Genomic DNA, 22,823 nt, shown 5'->3' with positions numbered 1-22,823 from the left:
GTTCACATAAATAGTGTTTTGAAAGTCTCACATTCTTTTCCTTTCTGTGATTTGGCCAGAAGCCAGGAGTATTCAAATACTTGCAGATTTTCCTCCCAGGAGGATGTCGTCAGTCATTCTGCAACTTGCTTATTGTGGGAAATAACCACTTTTAAAATGGATGACCAATTACACAAGCCTAAAATTGAACCCAAATTTATTGGAATAGTAGACCAAAGATAGATTTTATTTATCCTCTATCAGCATATCATATGTGAGTGTGAGGGAAGTATACAGGCAGTGTTACTGGAATTCTGAGACCTGATTCTCATTCTAAACAATAATGCAAGATTTTAAGACTCCAATATCTTTCGGTAAATTCTTCTAGGACTGGTAGGGACAGTTCTATGACCTTAAAAACAGAATAATCATCTCAAAAATTTATGAGACTGTGTCAGTTTTCCTGTTTTTACCTGTTTTTAATGGACATGGTTTTTTGCCGTAAAAAAACCACAAAACATTTCCTACATCTTGTAACATTTCTTTTGAATATTTCCTCCTAAATGAAGTAAAGCAAGCTATTGGTGATTTTTGGATATGAAGTTATTGTTGATTTTAGGAGGTAACTCCACAACATGGAGTTCAATCCCAAGCTAAATTAAGTGCATGTTGTGAATTACAAACACATTTTTATAGTTTCCATTTCCTTCTCCAGATGAAAGCTAGCACCTGTTCAGCTCCATACAAGATTTTCCCCCAAATATATTCAAGGGTCTAGAAAGAAGAAAGTTGATATAATAGAATTTCATCTGTCTCAATAAGTTTTAATTAAAATACAGTGATTAAAGAATTGAGGTGTCAACTGAGTTATCAGTGTCTTAGACTAGAAAATTCACTAATATTCAGTACGAAAAAAAAATAAACCTCAGATCAATTTAAGGCATGGAGAAGAGAGAAGTCCAATGAGGATACAATTGATTGTTAGTAGCACCTGTAGTTCAAGGAGAAGTGTAGGATGATTACTTCACCAGGTATCTCTCCATTCAGTAACTGCACTTCTTTGAGAAACTTGAAATTTATGACACAAATTTAGACTTCCTTGCAGAAAGTGGAAAGGGTGAGAGAACTCTGAGAATCACCATTTAAGATATTTTCTAGACATCATGAATAAAAATTTAAAAATTGTAAGCAAAAGATTATTTGGAAAGAAGTATAATATAAACTAAAAGAAGTTCTTAACATGCCAAGCTTAGTTGTTCCTTTTACACCCCTCCACTACTTTTTTCCAGTGTGAATTTTCTGTTAGCAATTTAAGATGTTGCTAAATTTATTCATAAATTGTGTCTGGACTGTTTTTTTCCTTTTTTTTTTTTTTTTAATGTGTACTGGAGATTGGAGAATTTTAAAGAAATAGAACTAGGAAAATACACTCAAAAGTAAAAATTGTAATGATATCAGAGAATAAATGAATGTACTTCATGATAAGAAAAACAACTGAATTTCAAGTAATATCTGTACTGCGTTTCGGTTCATTATCTAGTATTTTTAGCCTTTTACTTTCATCCTGATGTTATTCATCTCCTGTCCTCTGCACGAAGAGTTTTGTAACAGGTTTCAGTCTGAACCTTCTTCAAGGAAATAGTACTGATGCATTCTTTATGCAGTGACACTTTTCAAGAGATGACAGAATAGATGAGGAGGAGAAGTTAAGTGGGTATAGGAAGGTGGCAATTTCCATTATTGTAATAATTTAGTACATTTTTTATTAATAGAATTTAGTAGAATTTTGCATAATATAAATTATTTACAAAAAAACCATGCTGGAAGTAATTGAACTGAATGTCTAAAGTTATAATGTTTAGTGATTATGTATGAAGACAGTTTTTTTATTTGTTTCAGCATGAATAAAGTTAAAAACTAAATTTTGATTCTGTTTTTAGTACAAAGAAGTGATGTCATCATTCTTGAGCACTGTGTTGGACAGTCTCTAAACATGCCTCTATCTCTGAGTCTTCTACACCCCACCTTGTTCTGAGTCATCCCCACTGCCCTACCAAGCAGGAGCCCCAAAGAAAGATCAATGCATTCTTGTATAGAAATAGTTGTCTCATACATGATATTGTCAAAGGCTTCCATTACTTCAGCATGTAATTGGCACCAGCATTTTTGAGGCATGGAAAAGGCTTCAAGCTCTTGCTCTAAGGCTCAGAAGATTCACGATAAGAACTATACCAAAACCACACAAGATGTAGCCTAGTCATTCAAGCACTTAGCTGCTAATAACCAAATGACTGTGCTGTGATTCCACTCGGCTGTAGCATAAATCTTCTATGGATATTAAATGGATACTGTCACTGTATCCATTTCATTTGGTGTTTATCTTTCCACTTCTTGCATCTGGGGGTTGAGAATGATTTCTTTGGAATTCAAGATGCTATAAACAAAATTGCTCCACATCTTAATCTAGTTCTTGAAGTACATGCAATGATATGAATGGCCATTGCAAAGGTAACTAATGCTGGCATTGCAGAGCATTTTCAATCTATTGTTTGCATCTTTTAAAAATAAAGTGGAAAAAAGAAAACCAGGTACCTCTTCACAATTACAGGTCATCTCTCAGGATCATGAATCTGTTACATTAAATTATGCCTAAAAGTGAGAGGAAATTGTGGCAGTAATAATTATTCCCTTAGTTGTGAATTAATGGAGGGTTGAGAGTCTTTAGTAAATCTTGTAGTAGCTACTTTGTAGTGAAACAATACATGAACCATGAATCCTGGTTTCTTTCTGCTTCTGCATCATGTTTTTCACTAGTTTTGGGTAGATAGTTGGGAAAGTTTCAAACGTTATTGTCATTAATAATTACTTCAGATAAATCGATGAGATTTTCCACCTATGGAGATATAAGAAGAGATTTTTTCACTTCCATATACATATCTTAATGGCTTGTTATGCACTTTAAGATATCTCACATAAAATCCAGTCAGCCATTTTGGATCTTCTGCAGAATCTGAGACATTTGCACTGGGCAGGACGATCTGACAAAATACTTGCAGGAATCTCTTGGGCTCTTGCAGACACAGGTAGACCCTCTGTTTCTTTTTAAAAATTAATTAGCATGCTTTCTTCTACCTGTCTTAGGAAGCCTTTTTTCCTTTCTCCTCTCTCTTTTCAACTTCCTTCCTGATTTGTAGTCATGCCAGTTCTGCTTTCCTGACTGCAAAGTCATAGCAACTGTGGTGCAGAAAAGCATCTCAAAAGAAAAAGCTAATAGTGGTTTTTATAGAGTATGGTAAAAGGCTCTGATAAGAAATAAAAAATGCTACACTTTGAACACTATCTCTGACCCAGACTTTTGTTTCTTAAAGTGTCTCAAGGGGCCTGTGTTTAGGTAATAGAATTCTTGCATTCTTAGTTTCTCCGAGTGATATTCTACTCTACACACGTAATTTAACTGCTTCCAAGAGTAATATCATTGGCTTCAGTTACTGGATTTGAAAAATAACAAAATCAACAGCACTGAAGAAAGGACCTGTTACAATGGTTTTGTAGTTTATCAGCTAGAGGCTTGAGTGCTGATACTCTGTCTTCCCTAACCAGGAGTTACCTGCTCAGCAATGGGTCAAGAGTATGTTCATTATTTGGGTATTTTAGTAGCTTGCCTTTTATAAAACAATCATGACTACAAGATTGTTGTTGTTGGAATTTTTTTAAGATGCATGACTTGGTAAAATTTGTGAATTTTCATGTAATCAGTAAGAAGCACTTTGATGATTAGTGGCTAGATTTCACAGCTACTCTTTGAGAAAATTGCCTTATCTATGCCAAGCCATCTTATTTTCGCCCATATTAGGAAACAAGCATTGGGAATTTCTGCCGGACTTTTTACTCTTTGGGAAAAATTAAATGTAAATTGAATAGTCCTTTAACTGTAACCCTCTACCCATTAATAACATGAAGTCTCAAGCTAGGAAATCTCTCTGTGAACTGTAATCCAGCTAATGTATTTTGATTTGTTTTTCATTATAATGCAGAGGAAATGTTTATTGCTCTTAAAGAAAAGTTTTAAGGAATTATTGCAAAAGAAAGTAATCTTTATTTGTTTGAGAGAGATCTCCACCTTTTTCATCTCAGGAATCTGAAATCTTTTGGTGTGATAGAGGTAGTGGGTTGTATGACAAAAGCTGTTTGTGATGCATCGAGAAACTGCTCTTTAACTTAGTGGTATATGAAGTAAAAGCCTGTTATAATTTAATATCAATTATGTGGTTTAAATCTGTCTGAAGTTCCATCTTGGAAATCCATGGTAACTGTAAAAGAATTTAAAAACTAATAGTTTGTTATCATAGGCTGCTTTTGTTTTCACTTAAAATTGGAAAGAAGCAAAAATTGAATTCCAGGAGGGATGGATGTTACAGGGATTATTGCCTGTCCTATATAATAAAATGTACAAGGTGTAGCAGTGAAGCAACCTGAAGAAGGTACTTTGTAGCACTAATGTTCATTGGGCAACTGCATGAACTGGAGAAACATGATGTGTTTCCATATTCTCTAGACAAGGAAACTAAAGTTTGCTTAGGGGTGAAACAGAAGACATGACCACCTAAAATTTATTTGAAAATCTGAATGAATTACAGTTTTTACATGATCAGGTCATTCTTCTTTGGGGGGGTTGGGGAGAATTAAGAAATTCTGCCTAAATTCAATCTCCTAAGGAAGTCATCAGGGTCAACTTCAAAAATGTGGTTTAAAATCCTTAGGTTTTGATCATGTTATATTTTATCTTCTTAGGAATGGCAAAATTCTATTCAGAAGAATGCAGGACTTGCATTTATTGAGCTCATCAATGAAGGAAGGTAATGAATTTTAAAGCTTTTGAACAAGTAGTCATTTTGCATTTATTCCACTGGGTGATAATACTTCCTCACCATCTGTTCCAAAAAGATTGTGAAAAGGCCATGTTAATTAAAAGATTTATTTTATAGATACTTTATATAGTAAATATTTAATTTTTAAGTGTGTAAATTTTGAAAATTTTGTTTATTGACAGAAGGAAATAGAATTCCCTTGAATTGTATATAAGTTTAGGGTTATTTGAGAATTGAACCACCATTCTCCAGAGCAGCAAGGTTGTTTTACCCAGACAGTCCAGGGAGCTCAATCTGTAAAACCATCTGCCGCTCCATCTGTTTTAGGAGCACAGCATTCATTTTACAGACATACTTCTCTATACGATAATTTCATGATTATTTTATCTAGAATTTCCAGTCCAATTTGAGTCCTGTAAGCCATACACAACATTATATGAGCTTCCTTGATTTTGAAATTTTTTATGAAATATATTATCAGTCCTCAAGTAATTTTAGTTCTATATGTTCTACTCTCCACATCGTTTGTCAGTACTTCCCGCCAGCAAGCTGAGAAACAAAGGGAGACTCTTTGGCCCTTCTGGTAGTGGAGTACCCAAGACAAATAAAACCACTTGTGCAGTGTGTCTGATTTGTATTGGCCAATACATTAAATCCATTTGAATCTACACATTTTTTTATGTGCAGCTAAAAAAAAAATAAATAGCAATACACCTGTTGAAGAGATGCTGTCATTTTATGTGTGATTTCTGTTTTTTGCGAATGATGTCTCATTAGCAAAGTGAAGTATCAAATCTTCTCTTTATTGTAGGATATATTTTGTCTAGCTGATATTTCAGTGGTTAAATCATTCATTTATTTGAAATGAAATTTAGAAAATGTCAGAGTATAGAAATATAGGAATATGAATATCAAAAACACAGGAGCCTGTAATTACCCAGCATTTGGCTGGTGTAAATTCTCCTGGATTCCCTTTGCACACTGAGTTTATAGTGCCCATATAGCAGTAGGAAACTTAACTCCCTCCGTTGGAAATTCTTCTTGCTATAAAGTGCAAATATGAGTTTTTACACCACAATAGGGCTTACCTGAGTGGGTCATGCACATTGTACAACAAATATTACCTGGCAACAGACTGAATAATTATAGTAAGCTTATGTTCTTGGATAGTAATATGCAATACCACTTGGACCTTTTTTTTCATTTTCTCAGCCAGGATGTTGAGGTCAGATATTACTGAATGCTCACTGTTGATAGAATGACCATTCTGAATGAATCCTATACATGCGTATTTTTATCGGTCAGGTATTAAGATACCAGTGAACCTTTTAATCCCCTCTAACAATGACTTTTCAAAAACAAGTAGCATTTAAGAACCACTCCTTAAATCCAGGCAAAGGAATGTCTAATCAAACTGCCCTTGGACACACGTTCCTCCCTATACTTTTCTCAGAAAGATGTTTTAGTATAAGTGTGTGTGCGTTACTGGAATGCTCTTCTTTGCAATCAGCCTGTTTGTTTTTAATTTACCCTTTTGGGGACAAAGATAACAATCCTTTAACTGAAAATTGTTATAAATATTTATTCTGCTTAATAGCTAAACTTGTGAATGCAATTCATCAATCATAGCTAGAGAATGCAATTGTGCAGTTGTCAACAATTAACAGGACATAAACAGTTGATGAATGTGCAACTGAATTAAAGTGCTCCCTAGGATAACCTGGAATTATAAACTGGATCATTTAAAGGAATCTAACAAAGGATCTTTATAATTAAAACAAAGCAGGGTTAATGGGATGTAAAATTGCATATAATCACTGTGCAATAATGATTGAATTTTAAATTATTAAAAGCAAAATGAAGACTAAGATGATTTTGAAGGACTTTCTGGGTAAGATTTTGAGAGACCTGAGTTAATAAATCAAAAGTTTTGAGAAAGATTCTTCTTTTGAATATGGATGAAAATGTGTAGATGTAATGCAGAGGATCATGGTTTTAATATATTCAATTAGACATTTATATTTTAATATATGGATGCTATAAGGTGATTTTCTGAGTACCTAACTCTTGTTATTTCTCCTTGAAATAATTCAAATGCCTTTTGGATCTTTGAATGTATTAGAAATGTTCTTAAATAAAATATTTCAGATTAGTTGTAGTTTAAACAATTACATTTGTATTCCTGATACTTTAACAAACTTCATTTGCATTTTAACTTTGTTGATATACTGTGTTTCTAGGGTTTTTTGGTATAGATAATGTTTTTTTTGGAAGATCTGAAAGACACACAGTTTTGGAATTCAATAGGAACACTGATACAACTTCCTAAAAATAGGACTGTTGTTAACAGCCTTTAGTGTAACAAGAGATCTGACTATAGATTTAAATTAATTCTTTCAAGATATGTAATACACCTGAAAGATTTAGTGACATCCTGGTTATGATCTTGAACTTCATGCTTCTATTTAATCAGTCTCCTGCTATGAATGTGTGATGTTGAGGGTATCACACATGTCAAGAGCTTCAATGACAGCAGCTTAATTAGGATTTCAGATTTATGTTGGGGTATACACATAAGCAGGCTTCATAATTTTAAAGCTGGATGCATCTGCAATGTTGGCTGTGAAAGGAGACATGAAAAGACTTCTTTAGGAATGATATCTGAGGGAGACTACAGCCCACATTTAAGTGGAGTAGTGATGGATGAGGTCGAAAGAAAAGGCTGGTCACTGACAAAAGCAAGAAATAAGAGCACCCACCTCAAGTAAATATATATACAAATGCATACATCTTGGGCAACTAGGAGTAGAAATTACTCCACATGTGATCACAAAACTATGACATCATTGGAATGAATGAATAAGATTTGGTGGGACAGCCTGCAGTGCATGACAGAAGTGCTGCAATAGACAATTTCCTTGGAAAAGATAGCCAGAGAAAGCAAGGAGGGAGTGTTGCCTTCTCTCTGAAGAAGAAGTTCAGATTTTTGGAGTTCTTCAGTGGGATGGAAGATAATCTGGTTGATAACTTGCAGGACAGGAGAGGAGAGTCCAGAGGAAAGTCATGGTGAGAGTTTGTTACAGACCACTCATTCAGAGTGAGGGAAAGGAAGAAGCATTCTTTAAACACCTTGAAGAAGTATCTGGATCACAAACGCTAGTTCCCCATGGGGATCTTTAATCTTCCTGATGACCTCTGGAAGTGCAACAAGGTGGGATGTGTGTAGGGAAGACAATTACTGGAGAGCGCTGGGGATGACTTCTTGATACAGGAGGAGACAGCTAAGAGCGACACACAGCTGGATCTGCTATTTACCAGGAAGCAAAAATTATTATTGAATGTGATTAATTAATGGCACCTTTGGCTGTAGTTGCCATGAAATAGTGGTGTTCAAGGCCCTGAGGGAAGTGAGGATTGAGAGCAGAAGAATAGAGATTCCATGAGTGCAAATTTTAGCCTATTCAGGAAACTGGTCAGTAGGATCCCATGGGAGGCAAACGTGTGTGTCAAAGTAGCTCTCAAAGGTGTCAGGCTTTTAAGTACAGTATTATCCAAGCGCAGGAACAGGCCAGAAAAAGATATTATTGTAGAGCTCTGATGCTAAAAGAGAGTACACGGGAGGAGGAACTAGAAGCTGGCTAGAAAGGAGGAATTTAGAAGCATTGCATGAGCATGTAAGGGATATTTTCAGGAAGGCCAGTGGCCAGTTGGAAATGAAACTTGGAAGGGATATCAAGGACAACAAGAGCTTCATTAGTAGGCTGACTGAGGGAAATGTCTTGTTGCTGAATGAGGTGGATGATTTAGTCACATATATGACTGAGATGCTCAATTCCTTATTTGCCTCAGTCTTCACTAAGGTTTATCAAGGCTCTCTCTTTAGTGAAAGGGTTTAAGGAGGACATCTAATAAGGATAAGGTTTGAGTCAAGAATTCCTTGAGATGACTTGTCCCGTACAAGCCCATGATACCTGATGGGGTACATCTGATGGTTGTGAAAGTCCTTCCGAGGCTAATCACTGATCCAAGAAGTTAAGGAAATTGGGGCAGGTCTTAGGTTCCCAGAGAAAGGCATATGTTACACCCATCTTTAAAGCAGTCCTCAAAATTCAGGGAAAAGCTTGTCATTTTTTCTTCTGTCCCTTGGAAAACCATGTAGCAATCCCTTTGAAACACGTTCTGGCTGCTTGAAAGAGAAGGTGATTGGTAACAGTCTACATGGATTTATGAAAGCTAAACCATCCATTGCCAACCTGTTTGCTTTCTATGATAAAAATGATAATCAGATTTATGGTCATAGGAGTAGCAATGAACATCATTTATCTTGAGACCGGAAAGGTCCCACAATACTTGTGCATCAGAGTTAGAACTCTACATTCTGAATGGATGGACAGCTAAATAGGTAAAAAGCTTACTACTTAAATGGGGTCCAGGGTTTGTGGTTAATTGGTTGTACCTTAGCTTGATGTTTTTGACAAGCAGAGTATCACAGGGATCTGTCCTGCCTAAGAGATGGATTTTAGGTCATGATCTATAAGTCTTTCAGAGCTTGATTACTATCCTCATCATCCATTTCCATCCCCCTTTATGCTTTCACAACACTCACCTCTTTAGAGATGATCTTGTTCCTTTCATTTAAATATTTTCCTTTATTTTTTACATAATTTCTTCATTTTAATTAGGAGTAGTCTAATTATAATATAAATTTAAGGCAAGATGAGACTATATTTAATCTCAGATTTAAAATTTTAAACTTTGCTTCTGTAATTCCATCTCTGTACCTAAATGTGCTTTCTGCCTTTAGCCATGAAAATATATATTTTAGCATATCCACCTACCTGGATCTCTGAGCATATTTAAAACTCACAGGAAGCCATTTCCTTTTAAACCTTGTTTTGTTGAAATATTTTGAAAAAATAACAATGTTTAAATAGTCTGGAAATTAGTGTTTCTTTAAACTTGGATGAATTGCTGATTCAATCCTGAAAGGAGGCTCATAAAGGCTTATATTCTTTCCTTGTTACCTCAACTGGGATTGTGGGGTAACTGCATCAAATTTTCTTTTGGACATCCCCTGTTGCAGTTTGGCAGTTCTAATGTGTTTGGTTTGTGGTAAATTATTTCACAGCCATTATTCACTGTCTGCAATACTTAAATGTTCAGGCACGTGTTAAAAGGTATATCTATAGTGCCACTTGCCACATTTGATTTATGATGTGCATCTGCAGTTGGGTCTCTAAATAGCTCTCAAAGAACTGATTTAGTAGTAGGGTCCAAAATAAATACTGTTCTTTGTTTCTGTTTTGATAATGATCTGGATTACAGGACAGAATGAGGACCTCACCTGAATCATCCAAGAATGCAAAATATTTGGTCTTCAGACTATATGGAGCTCAGGGCTACCAGAACAACTTGCAAAGGATTCTGGTCTGATGTGCAAAATCCAATATACGCAAATACAGTCAGAAAATAACACTGGAGAAGCAGTAGCAGTGAGAAACCATAAATAAATAAGAAAAATGATGTTTGATTATTCTGTCTTTGACAGATATAACCACATTCCAGTGCTTTATTGTCACCCTCACCAAGTGTAACTTTTGATTGGAGGAATCCTTTATTAACTGTGTGTGGGCATTTTATGGAAATTTATCCTAGATAAATCTAATATCGTCTTCCTTTAGTAGAGGATTCCTGTCACAGATACTTCTGTAAAAGTGAGCACTGAATGTCTGTATTTCTACTCCAGCCATATATGAGCTTGGGTCTCTTGTTTACATGTGCTTCTTCATAATCTTGTCGCCCTTACTATAGCCATCCTTGTCCTACCTCCAGAGTAGTAGTTTGTGTTAGACAAAGCATACATTGTTATGGTAACCATCTGTGTATTTGTGGGGTCAGTACACCTACGGTTCTTAGGATCTGTTATAGGTTTTGGGGTATCCTTTCCCCTAGCATTGCCTGATCAGGTCATATCTCAAAGCAGATGCTGATTCTGAGATAAAAGCCATCAGTTATAACTGCTGGGCAAGGATGTTTACTATCCAGTAAACACTATTTCAAAGAGACAGATTCCTCTTGATTTAGAAAATTCCTCTGCAAAATAGAAAATCTTTATGGGGAGTGGAACAGATTCTTTGTAGTCAACTCTGAATTTCATTGAATCTGCTACACCTTCTTTGACATTTCTGAAACATTAATAGTTACCTTTCATGAAATTTATCTTGTCAATGTCCTTATGTTGTAGATCCATAGCCAGTGTTTGCATGCTATAATTTCAAACTTTTCTCTCCCATCATTCCTCTCTTGCAAGAAATGAGACCTCCGTGTTAGACATTACTTTCCAAAATTTATAGGAATTTACTTTCAAAGTATTCATAGCAGTACTGCATCTTGTGGAACTTCAAACTCTTCAAGTTAAACTAGTTTATGAATCCTATTACAGATATCAGGTGCAATGATAGGTTTCATTTCTTATGAATGCCATTAAGAGTAATAATTTTCAAACCAACTGTTTGATGTGGCACATTTCCAGGCTGGGTTTTTTGTTTTTGTTTGTTTGGGTTTTTTTTAAATTAAGCTATGGGCATATGATGAAAGTAAGTCAGAGAAACATCTGTTTCCCTGGACGTGGGAGTTGGCAGAATTTCAGGAATGAGTAGAGGAAGCAAGATCTTAGCTAAATTATAACAAATGTTCATTTGGTAATCTATTTTGAAAATTACTATTTGGGAATGATCAGGGTTTTTAGTTTATTTTCAATGAAGGAATGACTGGGCAATGTAAGCTCAATCATTTTATCTAGCAGTGTAAAAACAATGAGCCCCTTCTCTCTGTGTGAGATTATTGCTAGGAACAACTGACTGCAGGGCAGCAAAGCCCAGTTAGCATAGCTAGTGAGATAAGAATTTTCATCCTTCAGTTCTAATAGGTGTACAGATTCACATCTAGATGTGTTGCAAGCATTTTGTGGTTTTTTACAGGTTTCCAATACAGTCTGTGTATAGTCTTATCACCATCTCTTTTTCCAAAACTAAAAAACTTCTTCCAGGCACTGGCTATTTATCTGAATGACTTCGTGGAATGTGGTACTCCACAATCCAGCCTTTTTAAACTCCATTATCTGTAAAACAGGGGTTTCTGATTGGTTACACATACTTTTTCACAAACGTGTAAGCACTCTGGAATTCTAAAGTAACTTTGCTGAGGACAGAATTCTGGAAAGCTAGCTACATGGATTTAAAATAACTTCTTACCTACTCCCAAACAATATTTACAAATAACTCATATTTATGAATAGTCATGTCCTGAACTTGCTCTCAATCTTGTCTTGCTCGTAAGTCTGAGATTCTTCCATTTTTAGCTTAAGGAGACCCCACCATTTATTCCTACAGATACTTAAGCCCTGTCATGCTTATTATGAAGTACCAGTTTATTTTAATTAGAGTTTTTTCCATATCTTCAGCTGAAAACTCCACAAAGCTAATTTCTCTGTAGAAGGATTTGAGGCACAAGTGATTTCAGACTGCTTTGTTGGTGGATTCCTTATTGAAAGTCTTTTGATTCAGTCTAAAACCAAGTCAAAGCTGTTTCCAAGTAAAGGAACTTAATCTGTGGTTTGTAAATTTGTGGACATTAATATAAATCAAGCTTGTCTGGGTGAAGAGAAACTGTAAGTTACCAAGTCACGTTTAATCTCTACCTTATGCAGTAAGGATTGGCACACAGAGAGGAGATAAGATTTTTTGCTGGTTATCAGTTCTTGATTGAGATCAGCTCATCTGGCAAGCACAGATGTCTTCAATACTGGTAGGAGTTTCAGTGGTGCAACTGAAGAACACAGGATAAAGCCAAACATTTTTCAAGGTCAATTTTTAAACTTTTTTTTAACTCAGGACTTTTGTTTTTGTAAATCGTGAATTACTGCGAGTGAGTATAAAAAGTACAGCAAGCCTGTGGTGAAACTTCTCATAAAACTCCTTAGCGCTTTAGAAGTACTACTTATGTAGAAATTTATAAGTATGACCAGAAGGCCTGATTCCTCACTGTCTCAACATTAATGTAGCTACTAGGTCTGTTGAGGGTGGTGCTTGCTAAGACAGGATGAGGTTTACAAGAGTGAATGAGAACAGTGGCTCTAACTCAGTCACAGTGATAAGGATATCTCACTATAGAACACATTTTATTTCCAAAGGAGAATAAAAATTGTACAGCTCTCGAATTTTAGGTCATCCCTTTGTATAGCAAGTATACATGCATTCTTGTGCCTCAAGCTCCTTCTTGCTGGGATTGGTCACTCCAGTACAGGACGATGGTCAGGGAAAGATAGAGGATAGACTTTTCCCCAAAAAGGGAATGCTCTGTAAAAAACTGTGGATGGGAAACCTGGTTGGATAGATGACAGAAATATCAATCAGGATATATTGGGTGGGTTTCAAACCTGCATTAATATAAATGTTATACAATGTAATGTACTACATAAATATTTTATAATGTTACAGTACATGGAATTCATATTCTTGAAAATATATGCTAATGGCTGGATCTTTTGGAAATACCTGAGGAAGTAAAAGACAAATCTATTACTGAAATTTTCGTGTGCAAAATCATAGAACATAGTGCTAAGAAAAAGGGAAACACCATTTTAGAATTGCATCAGAAAGAGTTTCCATTGAAATAAGGCAGCAATTATGTTACAATGTAAATAGTAACTAGAATTTGTCTAGAATATAGTTTTGGATATGCACTTGTAGAAAAGGTAAAATTTAGCTATGATATTAGTAAAACTCCTCTTATCAATTGTTTTGCCACACAAGAAAAGTCAGAGAGACGGTTTACTTAGCATAATAAATAGGGATACATGGAATATCCGGAGATTGTCAGAAGGAAGAATTGTGTAAACCTAAGGGCAAGGTTTGTGTAAAATGAGACCGTAAAGACTGCTGAAGAATACATTTGGATTGGAAAGTAAAAGAGTTTTAAGCTTCAGAGAACCTTCCAAAGCTGTGTGGGAGGCAAGAAACTCAATCACATTTTCATACACTGAAGACCCATTTCACGAAGTAGATTTCATGAAAATGCCTTTCATAAACTTATGAAAGATTTGAAAGATTTTGAATGACGTAGCTGCCTTTGCAATGAAGGAGGGAGTTTGCTGACCTAGAGATCCTTGTTCTTTTCTCTTACTTGTAGCGTGTGAAGGGAGATTTTTAATTTTTTTTTTAAATATATGTTGGAAGCCTTTGATACTACTGAGGGTAAGTTTTCTCCTGATTTGGGATTCTTTCTGAATAATTTCTTTTTTTTTTCTTTGAGAATCCAAAAGAAGTTGTAGACACTTTTTCTCAAGCCAAAAAGTTGGAGGTTTCTTTTTTTATTTAATCTTATGCCATGCATGCGATTGAATTAATCAGGATTTAGATAAATTGGTTAGTATTCAAAGGATGACAACATTATCACGCTTTTTCATCAGGTATAAATCAGTTAAGACAGTACACTGAGTAATGCTGTGTCTATATGAATCTGAGATTCAATCGGAGTTAGCTGGCTATGATATAATCCAGTAAACAGTTTTGCTATCTTTTACTTAGTAGGAATGTAGTTTGAGAATACATGGTAGCTTTCAGTTAGAACTAAAAATCAATACCAAAAATTATTTTTTAATAGGGCTTTTAAAAATCAAGAAATAAGTTTCTTTTAACAAGTAGAGCAAGCACAGAAGCAAGTACCTTTGCAAAAACCTCTGTAAGACAAGATGTTGCTTCCTCAACCTTGTAGTTGCTGCCTCTCAGCGATGACACATTTAACTGCTTTAATTTATTATGCTTCTATTTTCAGCCCTACATTCTTGCATTTGCAAATCAAAGCATCCAGGTCAAGGCTTCTTTTGTAGCCACGCAAGATTTTTAAATGATGGTCTGGATTTTCACCCTTCCTTTTTTTCAAAGTGTCTTTCTGTCAAGTGATTTTAGGATTAGCATGATTACTAAGGATCTTCTAGATGGAAAAACATAGTTTACTTAGTCTTTGAAGTTCTACCTTAGGTGCATACAAGCATCTAAGGTAAGTGAATCACAGTATGTCCCTTATTAGCACACATTGATGCCATATTATTTAATTGATACAGTTTTAATAGGCTGTGGCCTCACTTTTGTGATAATCCTAATTTGTTAATGATCGTACAAACAGTTTTTCATTTTTTTCTTGAAGAAGTCACAATCAGTGATAGATATGTGAGAGTGCATGAAGAAAATGGCAAGACACAGTTGAAATAATACTGAGATATCCCATAGATAAGACTTTTGACAATAAACAAAAGGTACATCTGGTGTCACCAGCAATTTCAGCCATCTGATTTGAATCTGCTGCTGCATGACTATAAAAGTTTTCATTTTCTGTAAAGCAGACAGACATTTCCCTATGTATTGGCAAGAGATTTATTTATAACTTGTGTGAATTAGCAGTCTCTGAGGATCCATTTGAAGGTCCTTGTACTTGTAGGTACATAAATGGGCACAGGGAATGTGAACACTTCTTACTACAGATAAATACAACCAAGATTAATGTGGTATTTATTTATCATTGCTCATGAACAGAGGCCACTTAGATTTTTTGTTGGGTTTTTGGTGGGCTTTTTTGGGCAGGTGGGGGGTGTTGAGATATAAAAACTGCCCAGATCTCCCAAATAATAAACCCAGTGTCTTGAAGTTAGTTTTCATCTTTTCTCAGCAAATTCTTGGTGATAGGAAATGCCTAAGAAGCCTATTCATTTCACCTGAAGCCATTTGGATCTAGAATTCTTGTCTGGACCACAGCTGGAGCATTTGCACTATGCTCCATTTATTCCATAGTTCATTCAGGAAGGAATGTGCAGCCAGTAGACACTGGAAATCTGTGTGTTCACTTTTGAAAACCTAGCTTCCAGATTGTTACTATAATATGTAAAATTTCCGGAAGACCTGTGATACACAATTTCATTAGAGATATTAAACACTCAAATCTAGTATTTGCTCATTTTAGAGAAGCTTGTCTATGTCATGAATCACAGAGTGGCTGGGGTTGGAAGGGACCTCTGGAGATCATCTAGCACAGCCCCAGGTTCAATTAGAGCAGGTTGCACAGGTTTGCATCCAAGTGGCTTTTGAATTTCTCCAGGGAAGGAAACTCCACAGCCTGTCTGGACACCCTGTTGCAGTGCTGTGTCACCCACAAAGTAAAGACATTTTTCCTCATATGCAGCTGGATCTTCCTGTGTTTCACTTTGTGCTCATTGCCCCTTGTCTTGTCGCTGAGCACCACTGAAGGGTCTGTCCCCATCCTCTTGACACCCACTAATGTTCATTCCTAATCCATATCTGAGGACAGTCCTACCATTAGCTCTTAACAATAAAGATCTGCACACTTAGCAGTAATAAAATACTGAAGCATATTGTCCAGCAGGGTAGATTAAAAAATAAAGCTAAATTTGGAAGACTGCAGTGTAGGCAACTTTATAATTTACAAAATTTTTTTGCTTTGAAAATAGCAAAGGGTTAGATATAATAAAAATGGTTATTAAAAGCATGAATATCCTCTGTGAAACCTTGATCCAAGTTTTCTTCTCTTTATCTCTAAAACACAGGCCCCAACCTTTATGGCTTCCCTTGCCATGCACACATATTGAATATTAGCTCAGGGTAAGTGGTTTCCTCCCTTCACAGATGGTAGAACACACCAAAGGAGGCAAGAACAGAGTTCAGATCTTTCCATCTTGCAGGTGTAAGGTCTAGTAATCATGACTTTCATTTCTAATAATAATGAATTTTACTTGTGGTGCTTCTAACACCAAACACCAACCTTAGGGTTGAGTTTGCTAAAATTTTCACAGCCTTAATAGAAGAAACTGAAATTCTTTCCCTGATGCTGAAAGAAGGAAAATCCCAGACTATATTCCACTTTCACAGAAAAAGAAACAGTTCTTCTTGATCCTAAACAGACCTGGCAGATCATTGCATCCAGAAAGATATTTCCTCCCTGCTGATAAGAAGAGCAGAGTAATTTTTAATATAATGGCCAACCCTAGATATGGACTATAGGGCAAGAAAGCAGCTGGTTCCATTCTTGCTGCCCAAAAAGATGTGAGCATTTTTAACAGTGTTGTTTATGCTGCAATTTTATTATGCACCTCATGGTATTTTGTGGTCTTTACAAAAGTCTTAAGTTAATGTGTCTGACTGACATCCTCAGCCTCAGTCCAGTCTTAATCTGTTTTTTCCTCCTTTTTAAGTAAGATTTTTCTATTCCTGATACCTTGAAAACTTGGAAACAAGATGCACTTTTCACTCTAGTGTTTGAAAAAACATGTGAAATATATTGATATTATTTTGCAATTTTAATAGAATTTTAAATCTTCAGTAGTGGCATGACTTTTTAAGACTGAAATTGGAACACCTCTACTTAATATTTTCAATGGTACAAATAAGAGTTTAAGCAGTTGTCTAGATTTTTTAAATGACAATGCAGTATTCGTATTGAGACTACTGTTAAAGACTTACTCAAAATGTATTCTTCCATAAAGAACTTTTCCCTTCGATAATGAATGGAAAACTTTTTTCCATTTAATTTGATTTCTTTCTGCTTTCACTATGCAGAAAAATTTAGATAAAATTGTTTTTTCATTTCAACTAATTTGAAAATTTAATTACAGAAGTTTCACTGATTTTAATTTTTTCCATTGTAAGTAAATCTGCTGAAATAGTTTATTTGAAGTACATCAAATAAAAAGGCTGATTCTGATTTTTCTTATTTTAGATTATTGTGTCATGCAATGAAAGACCATATAGTGCGTGTTGCAAATGAAGCAGAATTTATTTTAAACCGACAAAGAGCTGAAGATGTCCACAAGCACGCTGAGTTTGAGGTAAGCCTGGGAGCTGGTGCATTTCTGCTTCTCTGTTTTCAGTCAGTTGTCACCTAGACTGTAACTCCATGCAATAAAGATTTTTTTTTTTCTTCCAAGGAAGAAATTTACATTGCAAGCATTTCAAAACTGCTTTTTAAAAGCTTTGGTAAATGTCAAGCACGAGGAATGGGTTTAATTTCTCATCTTGTCACTGAAATTCATAAAAGCATTTACAGCTTGAAGAAACGCCTTAATCAGAATGTCTAATCTGATAGGGTAGACCCTTTGGTTCATGAAGAACTTTCCTGATTTATTGAAAATAGTAATGCAAATTACCTTAATAATTATTTTTGTTGATTTTTTTCAACAGTATGTATGAGTTCAGTAATAAAGCAATTATACACTTAGGGTACTTCATGAAAAATAAGAAATAAAAATGTTTTGTTAAACAGATTTAATATTTTAAGGTCATTTTCTTCGAACATTTTGAATTTTGGAGCACTTTAGAACATTTATTTTTTATAATTTATAGAGTGAAATTTAATACTGCATATCTTTCTTGGTAGTTAGGAATCATTAACCATTGACAGTAAGATTCAGTATTGGAAGATGTAACAGAGTAGCTGGTTCCCATAACTCTTAAACGTCTATAATTCTTATTCTGGAAAGGAGTTGATGCTCTTGCTTTTTCACCAATGAGTGGTACAGTGTACAAGTTAAATTACATTGCTTGAAAGTGATCCAAATGTTAGACCCCCCTGTTTTTTAAAATGGCTTCAGTTTAATAGGTTTTTATTTGTTTATACAGGATTAATTTTGTTCCTATTAAAGAAAAAAAAAAGCAGAAGTAATGGTGTAAAGTTAAGACTTCATTTTTGGTGTGACTTTATCAAATATGGGTTTGCATTACTATGGTGTTTCATACAATATTTCATCACTGTTTTTTATAGTTTCTGAACCTGCCTTGTGTTTGCATACCTTGGTGTAGATGTAGGTATATATGTGCAGTCATATATTTCCACATGTTTTACTGCTCAAGTGAACCAGCATTAGCAGTGAGATATACTGACTTAGTATTGATGATAATAAATATCTATATCATTTTATTAATCTGTCAGAAAATGTCAACAAGCACCTGGTGACTAGAAATAGGATCCGGTAATCTTAGTTTTGATGAGGTTTTTATCACCTTGAAACAGCTCTCTTAAATGTGCACTTTGGTGTCCTAGTTTTTGTGCTCCTTGACCTAGCTGAAAACTGTGAGACACAGTGATATCTGTTGTCATTTTGAATACACATAACCTTTACTTCATTTTGTCAGAGCAGACAGCAGACACTTGTCATATGGGATTGCAACAACTTTATTACCAAGCTTATACTGGATATTTTGAACGTAGATAAAATTGCATCTACAATTAAGTGTATGTCAGAGTGAAGTTTCATATTGCCTCAACAATAAATAACATTTGATATCTATCAGAGCATCATGCAGTAACCTAAGAGGACAATGGAAGATTGAGTTATCTGCTCTTTGAAGAATACATTGAGGTATAAGATCTGTCAGAACTCTAGACAAAATGAGAATATTCAATTAACTTCTAGCTTCTGTTAGCAAATAAGATTTAGAATATTAACTAAATTCCCTAAAGGAATAGCCTCAAGTCTGTTTTATTGTCTGGTAAAGAAACCAGCACATTTTCCATATATGAAAATTTTCATTACATTTCCTGTAGGAAAAGACCGAGATACACTTTTTAGGCGAGTAAGTTTAAAACTGCAAATCATAAAAGAAAATTGTAAAATGTAGACTGTTTTAAATGTGAAATTCACAAGTACTTAAATAAGGTGATGGTTAAAGTCTGAAAGAATGCTTTATATATTGTCTTTAATAATGGTGGGAATATAACTGAACATTTTATTATTCATCCTACTTGAAAGCAGTAGGGACAAAGAGATTTCTGGTAGTTTTCTACTACATGGCTGTATATCTGTCATTTTGTTTTAATAAACTGTATAGGTGTATGTCCTGGGGTTTAGTACATGTTAATCATTGCTCTCAGCTAGAGAAATGCATGACTATTTTATTTTATTTCTACCCTTTAAACTTTAATTGAATAATTATGGGTGAAATTATTTGGCCCAAGCTGCACCGAGTTACTGTGTCTCCTGCATAGAGGGGAGGCCATAGACCAGCATCTAAGTTTTACTCTGTGACTCCAGTTGTAGTTGCAGCCAGGAAAATTCCTCCCAGAATGGATACTTCACAGTTAACTTTCATTTTGTTAACCTTTGTAATTGTTCAGGAAGAAAAATGAAAATTTAATTTTACTGTCCAATGAGCTGGTGAAATATTAACCTCATTACTAAGGCAGATCATTGTACTAATTGGTGCCTCCCTGTACAAGAAGATAAATTGAAAAATGAATTAACCCTTTATGAATTAGTGTAACCATTGTTCTTTCCCAGATAGATTACTTGAAATAATGTCTGTAAACACAACAGAAAGACCACTGTAAAAATCTTATTGAATGCTAATGTGATCTGTACTAAAAGGGTAGTATGCAGAAATATGAAGAATAAAATATAAGGTTGAGGTTAATTTTAATTGCTCTTTTGAATACTAGAATATTGGATTCTATTCAGCACTATTACAGCTTTGAGTGTTGGCTAAACATTCTAAAATGGTTCACAAAAACTGTAAGTGCAAAAATGTGTCTTAAAAGGTATTTTTTAATTTAGCTGTTTTGAGAACAATCTGGCCTTTAATTTATACCTAGAAAATTCTACTTTTAGTGGATTTATTTTGATTACTCTGGCTGCATTCCCTTTCTTTAGACATTATGAAAGAATTTTGATGAGGAGGAGAAATTGAGTTTGAACTTAGCATGATTTTGAGAAGAGAAGTGGAAAAGTATTGTCCTTATACATAAAGAAAGGATTTATGAAAACAAAAATACACTATGGAATTCTGGCAGTTTAGAAACAAATTTGTGAGAAACTTAAGAACCACAGTATTTATTTTAGAGGTAGTCTTCTCTCAAAGGAAACATGATGGAAATATTAGATTTTTTTCAGTTTAAAAGATGAGTGATTTTTTTATCCATTAGGTTTTTAGAAGAGGTAGTATGTTATCAAAATTTTGCCTGTTGTGGTATGAAATAGAAAATATACACCGTAGTTTTGTAGTTTAGCATCTGTAGTAATAAAATAATCAAATAACTTTTTAATTTCAGGTCTTAATATAATCTAAAGATCAAAATCAGTGTACGTAATTTTTTGTTGTATATTATCCTATGTATGTTAGAGCTGTATTTTATACCTGACAACATGTGAAACATTTACAAAGAAAGACTAACTTCTAAGGTTAGCCTTGCATGGCCACACATATACACATGCAGAGGTGTATAGTTTAATGGTTTTAATTGCAATTCTGTTGCCTTTGCCCTTGGTATTTCAATTTTTTCATGTTCTGAGTGCTTTTTTATGGATAATATATAGTAGTAGAACCATTTCAATTGAATCGTGTCATGGTTTAGAAATAGTACTACAGAACAATTCAGTGTCCCCACCAAGACTCTCCTAAACCAGACACTCTTTGGTCACTTCCACGCCCCTTCCATGGTGGAGTTGAGACTGGAGGCACAAAAGGTGAAAATCACGAGTTGAGATAAGAACAATTTACTGGAAACAGCAATGAGATAAGAAAGAGAACAGTAACAGCAACAATATTAATAAGAAAAGGTGTAAGACAAAGAAGTGGTTTACTCAGTAAGTAAAACAAGACTGGACCCCATTTTGCCTGCCACACTTTCTCCCTGACCAGAGAGACAGTCTTCCTTACTCCTGCCCCTGGCAAGTGACATGAGATAGCATCAAATAACATTAGGGTTTGAACATTCCTCCCTTCCAGCTTCTGTAAAAAATTAACCCTCTGCTGGATGAAACTAGGACAAATGACATGTCCTATTCTTCTGAAAAAGTATTTTAATGAGTTGTTTTCATATTGAAAGAGTTTAATAAATAATAATTTTAAGGCAATCATGAATAGCCTGTCTTTAATCAAGTGGATGCTCTTTCATTCCCAGTCGCAGTGTGCTCAGTATGCGGCTGACCGGAGAGAGGAGGAGAAGATGTGTGATCACCTCATCAGTGCTGCTAAGCATCGAGATCATGTTACGGCCAACCAGCTCAAACAGAAGATACTCAACATACTAACAAATAAACATGGTGCCTGGGGAGCTGTTTCTCACAGGTAAGCTGCAAATGTAAAAAGTGTGGGGCTTTAAACATTACTTTCAAAGTTTGAGAGAAGCAGGTATTGTGTAACTGAAATATGATTTTATTAGGAGTTTAAATGTACTTAAGTGTAGCCTGTGCAAAGCTGAACATAACCAAAGTGCAGCTAAATTACGAGGGTATTCCTATTAAAAAATTAATTTTAAAAATATCTAAAATATGTAATTTCTTCTCTACATAACTGATACAGTATTTGAAGCTTTATTCAAAGCCCTATTGAGTATTGGTTTTAAAAGTTCATTCTATTCAGCATGGAGGTGAAATTAAATGTACATACATCATGCCAAAACTAAGAGCCTTGCTCTTCTGGATCACAAAAATAGCCAGTGGCTAAGGTGCTGACCCTCATGTGGAGGACTTGAGCTGAAATTACTCCTTTCCTTCATTCAGAGCAAGGTCTTGAACCTGGGTCTCTCATGCGAGTGCCGCGTCTGTGAAAGCAGAGACTGCCAAGTCTCTCTCTTGTTTGTGCGTTCTAGCCACAAACACTTGATCATTTATTCAGAGTGAAAAAACTCAAACAAAAGAAATCAAAGAAATCCGGCTCCCAGATAAACACAATTTTACTGCTTGATTTCCCATTTAAATTCCTATTTGTCTGCTCTGAATCACGAAGAGAATAGAAAATTCCATTTTAGCTCTGATAAACCTTTTCAGTAAAAAACATAGTTGAGATGGGTAGTACAAAAACTTTTTTCTAGATAAATATTCTTAAAAAAATATATTTGCATTTATGCTGACTACATAGAATTTAAGCCTATTAGAAAAGTTGCCAACTAATAAATTTGACATGTCAGCAGTGA

At 35.0% G+C, this 22,823-nt stretch overlaps 1 protein-coding gene across 11 annotated transcripts in view; it reads left to right on the top strand.

Moving 5' to 3' along the window:
• NBEA (neurobeachin) overlaps positions 1 to 22,823 on the top strand; it is a 467,529-nt gene that overhangs the window by 225,059 nt on the left and 219,647 nt on the right. For all 11 annotated transcript variants that reach the window (XM_042014378.1, XM_042014387.1, XM_042014386.1 and 8 more), the window contains 3 exons: positions 4,771 to 4,835; positions 17,634 to 17,742; positions 21,810 to 21,976. In XM_042014378.1, coding sequence (XP_041870312.1) covers positions 4,771 to 4,835; positions 17,634 to 17,742; positions 21,810 to 21,976 — 341 coding nt within the window. The remainder of the gene's footprint in view (positions 1 to 4,770; positions 4,836 to 17,633; positions 17,743 to 21,809; positions 21,977 to 22,823) is intronic.

This window comes from Corvus kubaryi, unplaced genomic scaffold (genome assembly GCF_017639235.1).
Source record: "Corvus kubaryi isolate FWS band 111438036 unplaced genomic scaffold, C.kubaryi_AGA036_p1.0 split1-65, whole genome shotgun sequence".
NCBI classification, from domain to species: domain Eukaryota; kingdom Metazoa; phylum Chordata; class Aves; order Passeriformes; family Corvidae; genus Corvus; species Corvus kubaryi.
This window is presented reverse-complemented; position numbering and strand designations above follow the sequence as displayed.